This window comes from Helianthus annuus, chromosome 14 (genome assembly GCF_002127325.2).
Source record: "Helianthus annuus cultivar XRQ/B chromosome 14, HanXRQr2.0-SUNRISE, whole genome shotgun sequence".
Lineage (NCBI taxonomy): Eukaryota > Viridiplantae > Streptophyta > Magnoliopsida > Asterales > Asteraceae > Helianthus > Helianthus annuus.
Genome location: NC_035446.2, coordinates 108,871,292 through 108,883,761, shown reverse-complemented (window position 1 = coordinate 108,883,761; position 12,470 = coordinate 108,871,292). Strand labels below are relative to the sequence as shown.

Genomic DNA, 12,470 nt, shown 5'->3' with positions numbered 1-12,470 from the left:
TTCATCTAACTACTTCATACAGTCTATCGCTCCCTTTTCTCCTGTAAAATCCCTCGGTTTACAGAAGACAAAGTATTTATAGGTACAACCCTTGGTGTACCTGGGAGTCGGCTCGAGGACAATCTGCCTCTGTGGTTCACTTCTCTGATTAGATGAGTGTTGAGACTCACTTTTCTTCTGCGCATGCGAATGAGAATGGGACTTTGAATGAGTTTTGGACCGAACATTACTCGGATCCTTGAATATCTTATCTACTGCTTGAGCAACTACGGTGTCAATCATTGCCTGCAGTTCAGCGTTTGTAAGATTTACTCTTGCTTCATTATTGTTTTCTCCTCGCGGGTGGCTATTTGGCTCGTCAGATCCAACCATTATTCAAGTATTGAATCAAACAATAATGATTTATTTAAATAATTCACCATATCGATGATTAGATGGTCATGGTATTATTAAACCATATAGACCATTTTTAAGTAATAATTAATAATCAATAGAATATAATTTTTTATATTTATTAGACAGGAGAATTTATAATTCACAACTGCCAAAGTCATAAAAGACATTTTTGTTTAACACAAGGCTCGTCTCGAAGGACATTTAGATGGCACAAAGGCCTTGTCACAAGGACGATTAAAACATAACCAACGATCTCTTGTATCATTGATCTTTTAAGGGTCGAACATAGTTCATCGCCTTTTTTGACAAGAAGTTTATAAATAAAACTATCATTGTCATTATTACACCTTTGCTTATAAGCATACATCTCTAATGGATGTTTTGGTGTAGACATCATATTGATGTTTATTTGCCATGATTCGCATTGATCAAATAGGCTATATAAGTGACTTTGGAAAAATCCAAGTACATTTGGAAGCTTGTGTGGTTTCTCGCACCGCACAGCCAGGATTGTTAACATGTTTTCAGAGGTTAACAGAGATTTACTGTCTTAAAAAGGTTGTACCATCATAGCCATTTAACATTTTGGCTAGGTTATACCTCTAAGAATTTCTTTAGCAGATCAATTTAAAATTGAAATGATATAACATAATGATGTAATAAAATACATATTTAAAAATCAAAGATAAACTTTATTAAACCATAAAACTAGTACAGAGATGCCCTAAACGGGACTTGAAATAACAAAATGCCCACGCAGGGGCTACAGAAATAGGAAAATAAGCCCACGCAGGGACTTGGTACAGAAAATAAAATAATGTCCTCGCAGGGACTTGATTAAAAGACAATACAAGATAAATTAAACAACTTCCTACTTCTTCTTGCCTTTAATAAGGCTCGCAAGGCCTTTGAGAAAGCTATTATGCTTCTTTTTGGTTTCATTTGCTTCTTGCTCAACCCTGTCTAGCCTTTGCATTATTTCTTCAGTTTACACCTGTTGGGGAGGAGGAGGTTGCTGATATGGGGGGCATTGATACCCCTGCACCGGATATCCAGTTGGGTAAACTGGAGGGTAAGAAGATGGATAAAGTGCATTGTATTGTGCAGCAGTAAGGTATGGATCATGGTTTCCATAATCCGATGGGTATCCAGATGGGTTTTCAAAAGGGTTGTACCCAGAAGAACCTGGGTAAATCGGGATCGGGTTGTCGAAACCCATTGGTGGCGGTGGTGCATGGGAAGCCGGCGGAGGATCGTTTTCCGGTACCGGGTGCGAGGGTCCACCCATTTGGGGGTCCTCAGGAATAGGAGTGTAAGAACTTGAACCCTGAGGAGAACTGAATCGAGGTCCTCCTCGCACGGATATTCGTGCATTCCTCCTTCGCCTCGGAGGCTCGGGAGGTGGCTGAGGTGGCTGTTGAGGCGGCTCCTCAACAGGAAGTGGTGGAGGTGAAACTGCTTGAAGTTGGGGTTCAACCAAAGGAGGTTGAGCAAGAGAGTTATGGTACGAAGGAGTAAAGTACCAATCATACGCGACCATCCTCTCTTGGTATGAATCAGGCCCTCGGTATGGCGATCCCAGAAATGGGGAACCGCTTGAGACGCTAATTGGGTGGCCCGGTGTTCCGGTTTGCATTTCTGGGTCCGGGTCGTCATCCATCTCCATTTCATGAGAAAAGTGATCCTCGGGTCCCAAAGGGTTGTAGCACAAAAAGTCGTTGAAGTGGTCATTAGGATTAAACTGGGCAGGAGAGTAGGTAGAATCCGAATGATGAAACGAATGAGAATGCAAGGAATGATAGGATTGGTGAGACTTATGCGAATGATGTGATGCATGGGAGTGATGAGAATGCTGGGGCTCGTCATGGATGAAAAGAAGGCGAAGAGCTCAATGAGACAGAGTGTCTCGCTGGTTCAAATGAATGACCCCATTGGTCATGAGAGTTTGAGCTAGAAAACGACGCAGATGGGGTGCGCCGATGGGATGGTCCTGCGTGTCCTGATGGTCCACCTCGCATGGGACCCTTTCCTTTGCCTCTTACTCTGGGCGGCATTGTTGATGGTTAATCCTGTCAAAACAAGTTAAATAAAATAAAATAAAATATAAACAACAAATGAAAGTTAAGAACAAATCCTAGGTCATTGGCCTAGACTCGGAAGTCTAAGGAATGTGCTTATTGTGTCATTGAGATTAAACACAAAAGGTTAGTGTTTAATTCACTCAATATTGGCTCTGATACCAACCTGTCATACCCCGATATTTCCACATATTACCGGTGGGCCCGGCGGGGAGTATCATGACGTAGTTGATATCATCATTGTCAATACACACAATATAATAACACAGCGGAAGGCTTGGTGAATAAACTATTACAAACCATAATGTCTGAGTGTCCACGAAAGAATATACAGACTGGAATGTAATAAGATCCACAGGCGGATCATAAGTAAAATACAAGAAAACAAAATAACATACTTCAGGTATCTATGGATTTGCAAGATCCTCTTATGACACCTAATAGCTCCAGCCTATTACGAGAGGTACCTGTCAATCAGTCTTTAGAAAATACGTCAGTATAAACTGGTAAATACAATTAACTGACTCTTTTGAAAATATTTATGGAAATTGATTTAGGTGCACATGGCACAAATCATTTATAACTTGGGATAATTATTTAAAGATAATCTTGTATAGAGATTTACATGTTTGTCACACAATTGGGGCCGGTTGGAAGCCGGTCATAATTAATCGACTCACCACTTATAGAACCCAAAAAGGAGTTATCCCCAACATGTGGGTTTATATATTATTTAGCATTTTTTTTTGCATATGTCAGGTGTATGCCTACACCCCGTGCATAGGTCGTGGCCATTTTCAAATGAAATGAGCCGAGGATATCCAGGACACGGTCGAGTTAACCCCCAATGTTTATGTTATCAAACAAGACAGATTAAAACGGGTTATGTAATTTATTAATCACAATCCGATTAAATGATTTCATACCCGACCAAGTGGTATTATTATAATACCAATACCATATCCCAAGCCCGTATAAGGGAAAATAAGTTAAAAGTATTTACCTGAGCTACAAGTGAATGATAATTCAGCTGTAAAATCCTAAAGCTTTATGATGGTACCTTCTACTGGATGCTACTAATCTGTATGGAAGGTTTAATAACCTATTAGGATGCTAACGGGTCTTTAGCTAAGTCAAAAACTTAGACCGGCTAGCTAGAAAGAGACTTTACGGTTCTAAACGCTAGATTAAGCGGAGGCCGAAATAGAATGTGGTTTAGACCCGACAAGCTTGGATATTTGTATAATATGGGTAAACTAAACACATTTTGGAAATTGAGGATTTAATGATAAGGTATGACCCGTTCCGGCTATTTTATGTAAACTAGTCACATAAACCGATCCGCGTAATGGGTAACCAAATGAATTACATACAGGTCTTAATTGTTATTATGCTTAAAATCTGTTAATACATCAGTAGGATGTTAACATATATGCCCAAAAAGCAATTTAAACCAATTTAAGTTCCATAAGGGCATTTTGGTAATTTTAATGCTTATAAAAGAGATTTTATAACAAACTGAAGTTCTGGTCTTTTGAAATCAGTAAAAGTATTTAGTTTATCACATTACATCAGTAAGATATCATACATATATGAAATTTACTATTTATGACCAAACTATGTCCCGAAAGGGCATTTTGGTCATTTCACATAAGCTTTTAAGGGCATTTTTGGAAACCGGAGTTCATAACTTATACCTATTGTAATAATATTTAAATTTGTTTAAAAATTCAGTAGGTAATAAGTCTTAGATGTAAAATATGGTTTTAAACCATACGATGCACCTAATTAGTGTAAAACTCGCTAATTGTCGATAATCAAGATGTTTATATAAATCTGAGATTTTGATCAGTTTTAAATGCTCAAAATAATTTATTTAATGTATGAAATCAGTAGGAAAAAGTTTGGTATTCAAATCCTTTGTTAATCCTTGCAAGCTCTAGAAGTGAGTCCTTTTGAAGTTGTTGCAAATGATGTGCATATGAACATAAGACTAGTGCTCTTTATAAACTAAATCCCAAGTGTCTAGATCAATTGCAGCTGTAATGGGACATCCTAGGATCACTCCAGGTGTCCTAGTGGATTTATAATACTGTTTAAGAGCCCATGGGATCGATACAAACGAGTTTAAGTCAGTTTGGAGCTGTTAACCTGCACCTGGCAGGTCTTTTCTGAGCTTGGGACATCTACGCGGCCGCGTAGAAGTTCTGCTTGGCCTTACGCGGCCCGCCTGGAGGTGGGAAACAGGTTAAACCAGTTTCAATGTTGGCAGGTTTGGTCCCTGATCGATTAAAACCCTTTTTAACTTGATTTCCGGCCATAAAGTTCCTTGTAGTTAGTTTGTTGAGGCTCAATGATGTATAAACAAACTTCGTTAGGCTCGGTTTCGTTAAATATCACAATAAATGCAAATTTCTTCAAGTTGACACTTTTCACCCAAAGTCTTGAAAACTCGCTTAACGATCTCGAAACCACGTGAAATTTTTATCACTTATTCTTGAGAGTATATTTGAATATTTCAAAGCCTCGGGTTCGTTAAAAGGTCACTCAGAGGTCAGAATTAACATGTTGACACGTTTAACCCTTATAGTCTTATAATCTTCCGATTATTTTCAAAAACGGCTTCTTATATCCAATTAATCACTCGCTTATGAATATATTCTTCACGTATGGTCATTTAGAGGCTCAAGTTTGGCATGTTGACACTTTTAGTCCCTTCGCATACATATTTTCACTGTTTGTCAACTTTAGTCCTTCAAACTCAATCTTTCACATATTTAGAGTTTAAGACACGTGTCTATACACAATTGGACACGTTTTTACGTGATGTTACAAAAACTAAAGCTTTTAAAAAATATTATATTGTTTCAATCTCCACAGGTAGTACTCATCCTTTTTTACAATAAGTCGTCACCTTAAAATGTAACATTAGATTTCAAACCAACCTCCATAAACTTTCATTTCTCTTCCAGTGGTAGAACCCGTGTTTGTTTAGAAACCGCCACCTCAACATCCACTTCATCACATATTTCCTTTTATTTCTTTCTTTTATAATAATTTTTCTATATTTCATATATATTTAAATAATAAAATAATTTTTAATTTTTTTTTGCATAACATAAATTCAAATTTAAACATATATAATTTCAACAAACAATTAAAAAAACACACAACATATACTATTAGACATACGTCTAATAAACAGAAAAAAATACAACAAATAGTAAAAATAGATAAACGCACCTAAATCTAAATCTAAGAGGTCGAGTGAGTCAAATGAGCTTGATAAGTTTGTTGACCGCTCGTCTTCCCACGTGTCATGGTGACCCTCTAGCGAATATTGAGGAACGTCCTTGTTAGAACTTGGAACATATTCCTCCCTAGGGTCCTAAAGTACCCTTTCTTGTCACACCCCGACCACGTAAAACAACAAAACGTGGCGGAAACGTCGGGGAGTGTTGTAATGTACCCTTTCTAAATCAAGTTCTAGAATGTTCGTTACAGTACAAATCGGTATACTTTCGCAGTTTGTTGAATTTAGTCCCTGTAAGCGAACAAACTTGATTTCGGCATACCAAACCATCCAAAACTTATTTCTAAGTTATATAAAGGTTATTTAAGGTATGTTAAGCCTATGTCACTGTTCCGGAGTGTTTGTTGCATTAAACTGGTTATATTTACACATCCGATCGCGTATAACCTTCCAGAAAGCGATTTAAAGCCCGAAATCGAACAAGAATTGACATGTGTAAACGATATACATATTTATACAAATCCCAAGTATGAATCACAATATTTCATTGATTTTGTTTTTGTTTGATAGTTGCAGTGACCCAGGTTTTACAGTCTCCCCTACTTTAGGAAATTTCGTCCCGAAATTTATTCGTAGGAGTCTGTCTGTGACTTTGTGTCAAATAACCGCCAGAGATATGCAAGACATAATCCTGTCATTTCCTTAACGGACATTCTTTAGAATCGAAAATGAAGGAATAAACAAACGGAGATTCACTTCCTCAATGGACAATCTTCAGAAACGAAAATGAACGGACGGAGTCATTTTCAACGGGTGCTTCATCAGAAATGGAAATGAAAAGGGTAATCAAACGGACATTCATTTCCTCAACGGACAATCCTCAGAAACGAAAGTGAACAGACGGAGTCATTTTCAACGGTTGCTTCATCAGAAATGGAAATGAAAAGGGTAATCAAACGGATATTCATTTCCTCAACGGACAATCTTCAGAATCGAAAATGAACAGACGGAGTCATTTTCAATGGTTGCTTCATCAGAAATGGAAATGAAAAGGGTAATCAAACGGATATTCATTTCCTCAATGGACAATCTTCAGAAACGAAAATGAACAGACGGAGTCATTTTCTATCACACCCCAACCGATGGGGGAATCATCGGGGCGCGGCACTGAGCGAAACAGATTGTCCAAAAGTTTCCACAACAACTATAATATAAATTCAGTTTACATGACACGTCCCATACCGTGTCCCAAATAAATAACAAGTTATCATAGAAAGCAACTAGGCAAATAAATTCCGTTCCGACAACTCAGATTTAATTATTACAGACAAGTGGTTATTATTTCTAGACTCCCTAGCCTCGATTTCATCACCATGCGCCTAAGCATCCTAGCAACTTAAGCACCTGTCACATACGTTAAAATAAAGTCAATACATATAATGTAAAGGTGAGCACACAAGTTTGATAATAGCATATAGAGTTCGAATAGTTTACGCGTAACCAGGCACGTACACAGAGGAAAAACGATGCATGTTAATTATCGACATGGAACCATCGATACCAACGACTGCGGGTTGACCGTCCGAGACGGTTCGCAATACACGATTACCACCGTAATCCATGCAAGTAATGGTCCTTAACAACCCACGTGTGAACGGGTGCTGAGCCCAAACTATAGTACTATGTTGCTAAGGCAGGTAGATAGCACTCCACGTGTAAACATAATAAACAGCATTCATTTAGTCAAGTAGCACATGCAAATGGTCAGCGTTCAAATAGTTTGTGTTTGATTGTGATTTGATAGGTAACGTATGTAACACCCAAAAGTGCTAAAAGCAAAATGGGATTGAGTATACTCACAGTGATTGTTTGTGGATTGAAGGGAGCGCTGAGAGTAAGATTAGCCTGAATAGTTCGATAGCATAACGATAAGTAACGCGGAAAAGTAAACAAGTATGGATGGATCGAATGGGCTGGTCGATCGAACGGCAGGTTCGATCGAACGGCCCGTTCGATCGGCTGGTATATCCGATTGGACAGTCCCGTTCGATCGACCGGTAGGCTCGATCGGCTGGACCATTCGAGTGGATTGTTTCTTACTCTGGTGTGTTTGTGTTAGAGGATTTGAACTTTTGAAGTTTTCGTTGTAGTATTTGAGAACACTGAAGTGTTCCTACCTTTCAAGTCGGTCGATCGAACGGTTCGTTCGATCGGCTAGCTCACTCGATCGGCTAGCTCACTCGATCGGCTAGGAGCTTCAAGGTTAGTCCCCAACTGAATGTCACTCGATCGAACAGTCTATTCGATCGGCTGGCATTCCCTACTACGAACGAGTTGTGAAAACGATTAAGTGTTGAAGCATAGTATCTCATGATCCGAACAGTAATGTTCACCAATCGAGTGCCATGTTCGATCGAACACTACTTCGTCAATACTATACCTCAAAAGTTTAGAAAAGTGGGACACCATGTGCTAGCTGATCGGCTGGCCCGGTCGATCGGTTGGCATGTCCGATCGGCTGGGCTGTTCGAACAGCCTAGCCGTTCGGCCAGCCTTTCTGACCTGGTCGGCCTTTCGTCTAACACGTGGCTGTTTGTTTATTTATCATTCTTTCAAGGTATCTTGACAACGTGTTGAACTATGATAACCTCCGTTCCTACTTGTTCCCTTGGCTCGAACAGGAATCACCCAAGTCCGGCCGGTGAACGGTTCGGAATGTCGGTTTAGAGTTTAACCCGAAATCGGTGAACCTTGTTCATAGAACCCGAATCTTGAACCTTTTAACTATTTGAATGATTAGTTAGCCGGTTCAAGCTCTGTTTCTATTGATTTCGAAGGCATTGAGTGTAAAAGAGTTGAAAGAAAGTTGGAATTCCTTCTTTCAATCCTTCACAACTTGTGGATGTTTAGATCTTTGATAGATCTTAACTTGTTTATGTGGAAATCGGTTAGATCTAAGCCATTCATAGTTGAATGAGGCCAGAACATGATGTTCTTCAAGAACATCATGATGGCATCACCCAAGAACACCTAGATCTTGGTGATTTCACGGTTAGAATTCAAGTTTTTGAAAGATAGAAAGGTGTAGAATCAAGTAATGATCAAGATCGTACAAGAATTAGAGTGAAAACTTACCGGGATTGAGAGAAATCTGAGAAAAGGTGAAGAAGATGGCTGGTTCGGTCAGAGCTTTCCAAAAATGGAAAGTATGACAATGACAGCCCTATTTATAGGCTCCAAAAGAGGAAAGTGGCAGCCGATCGGCCAGGAGCTCCGATCGAATGGGCTGCTCGATCGACTGGCAAGATGCTAGCCGATCGGCTGGCCTGTTCGATCAGGTTGCCTCCTGTTCGATCCGCGACACACTTTGAGTATTTTGCGACGATTTTTGACGTTTCGATTTCGATGGACGATGATACGAATACGATAGGGTTCCTAGTCAAATTACTTTCAGTCCCAACTACTATATCTAACATACAATCTCCTATAAGTCACGTTTTGATGTCGGTTTCGATTGAGTTCGTTTGCTTTTCGAGTTTCGATTCGATTTTCGATTGATTTGCTTGAATATCACACCAAACATAAGGTAAACACGCACAAGTAACACATAAGGCACACACACACGTATAACAATACCAAAATTCGCATAATTCGAGTCTCGAGTTCGATTGATTGTTAAATCGGTTTGATTACTGATTAGGTTAACTTTATCGCATTGTTACTTCCTACTATTCACAGTCGTAGATCGGTTTGTGTTGAAACACATTCGATTACTTCGATTCTTGCTGATTACGACACTTACTCCACATAATACAACTAAAACATAAAATCGACTATCTACAGTAAAAGAAAGTCAAAGTTGACTTGGACTTTGACTTTGACATTTGAAAACACGGGGTGTTACAGCCTCCCCTTGTTTAGGGAATTTCGTCCCGAAATTAGGCCGAAGGCTACACGACACCGTGACTTACCAATTTGATGCTTCAGATCTATTTATTTAAACAACTGCGGGTACTTGGCCTTCATGTCGCTTTCAAGTTCCCAAGTGAACTCCGCGCCTCGTTTGCCTTCCCATCGGACCTTCACGATCGGGATGCGAGAGCGCCTGAGTTGCTTGGTTTGGCGATCCATGATTTCGACAGGCTTTTCCACAAAGTGCAGTGTTTCGTTGACCTGAAGATCGTCGAGCGGTACGATTAGATGATTTCACAAAGTGCAGTGGTTTGGCGATCCATGATTTCAGCAAGGCATTTTCGGAGGTTAGAGACGTGGAAAGTCGGGTGGATGTTACTGAGTTCCTCCGGTAATTCGAGTCTGTAGGCGACTTTTCCGATTCTTTCCAGAATCCTAAAAGGTCCAACATATCGAGGCGCTAGTTTCCCTTTCTTGCCGAATCGGACTACACCCTTCCAAGGTGATACCTTTAGGAGTACGTAGTCCCCAACTTCAAATTCAAGGGGCTTGCGTCTTTTATCGGCGTAACTTTTCTGTCTGTTCCGAGCTTTTACCAAGTTGTCTCGAATCTGGTGGATTTTGTTATCGTTTCTTGTAGAATCTCGGGACCGGTTAGTTGCGAGTGACCGATCTCGTGCCACACAATAGGCGATCGACATCTTCTACCATACAAAGCCTCGAAGGGTGCCATTTGGATGCTGGCATGATAGCTGTTATTGTATGAGAATTCCACCAATGGCAGGTGTTTGTTCCAACTACCACCAAAATCTATAACACACGCTCGGAGCATGTCTTCAAGTGTACGGATCGTTCTTTTAGTCTGTCCGTCGGTTTGAGGATGGAATGCAGTACTTAGATTAAGCAACGTACCAAGGGCCGCTTGAAACGTTTCCCACAATCGCGAAGTGAACCGACTACCGAGCGTCACGATCTGAAATGATGTCACGAGGCGTACCATGATTACAAATGATCTCGTCGGTGTAGATTTGGGCTAGTCGTTCCACCTTGTAGTCTTCTCGTATCGGCAAAAAGTGGGCTGACTTCGTGAGACGATCAACTATGACCCAAATACTGTCGTGACCTGATGGTGTGGGCGGGAGCTTCGTTATGAAATCCATAGCTATACTATCCCACTTCCATATAGGTATCGGCGGTTGTTCGAGTAAGCCAGAAGGTCTTTGATGTTCAGCCTTGACTCTTGCACAGGTTAAACAACTTCCAACGTATAGAGCGATATCCCGTTTCATACCCGGCCACCAGTACTTATAACGAAGATCCTGGTACATCTTGTCTGCGCCGGGATGAATAGAATACCGGGATTTGTGGGCTTCGTTCATGATAATCTTTCGCAAATCGGTCCGTTTAGGGATCCAAATTCGGTCCAGATAATAGAATATCCCATCTGCTTTGCTTACTAACTAGGCTCCATCATGATAGATCCTCTCACTCTTCAATGTACGCTCGTTAAAGCAAGCATGTTGAGCTTCGCGAATAAGGGTTTCGTGATTATGCTGGGCTTGAATGTTTCGAGTACTGAGCACGTAACTCCTTCTGCTGAGCGCGTCAGCAACCACATTCGCCTTGCCTGGGTGATAACGAATCTCACAGTTGTAATCATTGAGAAGTTCTACCCATCGGCGTTGACGCATATTAAGCTCTCTCTGATTAAAGATGTGTTGTAAACTCCTGTGATCGGTGTAGATCGTACACTTAGTGCTATATAGGTAGTGTCGCCAAATCTTCAATGCAAAGACAACCGCGCCTAGCTCGAGGTCATGGGTTGTATAGTTCTTCTCGTGGATTTTGAGCTGACGAGATGCGTAGGCTATAACCTTGTCTCGCTGCATGAGAACACAGCCGAGACCAAGGTTAGAAGCATCACAGTGGACAATGAAGTTGTCACTTCCGTCGGGCAGCGTAAGAATCGGTGCGTTGCACAGCATATGCTTGAGGGTTTGAAAGGCAGTCTCTTGTGCGTTTCCCCACACAAAAGGCTTGTCCTTATGCGTAAGAGCAGTGAGCGGCACAGCGATCTTTGAGAATCCTTCGATGAATCGTCGATAATAGCCCGCTAGTCCGAGAAAAGAATGAACTTCAGACGGGTTCTTAGGCGTAATCCAGCTTTTGACAGCTTCAATCTTAGCAGGATCGACATGGATACCCCGACTATTCACTATGTAACCCAGAAATTGAACCTCCTGAGAACTTGGCATAGAGTTGGTTCCCCTGAAGTAACTCGAGAACCAAACGTAGATGTTGCGCGTGCTCGGCTTTCGATTTGGAATAAATCAAGACATCATCGATGAACACGATGACGAAACAGTCAAGATAAGGCTTACACACGCGATTCATGAGGTCCATAAAAACCGCAGGTGCGTTGGTTAGACCAAAGGGCATAACAACAAATTCGTAATGGCCATAACGGGTTCGAAAAGCAGTTTTGGGTATGTCTTCCTCTTGAATCCGTAGTTGATGATATCCTGAACGTAGGTCGATCTTAGAGAAACATGCTGCACCTTGTAGCTGATCAAACAAATCGTCAATTCGGGGTAAGGGGTATCCATTCTTAATGGTTAGCTTATTCAACTCCCGATAGTCGATGCACACCCGGTACGATCCATCCTTCTTTTTGACAAAAAGGACTGGCGCGCCCCAAGGAGAGGTGCTTGGGCGAATAAAGCCTTTTTCAAGTAATTCCTGGAGTTGGTTCGAGAGTTCCCTCATTTCGGATGGAGCGAGTCGATAAGGGGCTTTGGCAACGGGGTTAGCTCTAGGAATGAGGTCGATAC

At 40.9% G+C, this 12,470-nt stretch overlaps 1 protein-coding gene across 1 annotated transcript; it reads right to left on the bottom strand.

The window, feature by feature from the left end:
* Window positions 1-1,384: 1,384 nt before the first annotated feature.
* Window positions 1,385-2,062, bottom strand: LOC110907088 (pollen-specific leucine-rich repeat extensin-like protein 2). Its single transcript, XM_022152120.1, has one exon. The coding sequence runs from the start codon at window positions 2,060-2,062 to the stop codon at window positions 1,385-1,387; it is 678 nt and encodes a 225-aa protein (XP_022007812.1).
* Between the last annotated feature and the right edge of the window lie 10,408 nt (window positions 2,063-12,470).

Excerpts from the sequence above, each read along its gene's own strand:
- LOC110907088 (XM_022152120.1), bottom strand. The coding sequence starts at position 2,062 with ATGGAGATGGATGACGACCCGGACCCAGAAATGCAAACCGGAACACCG.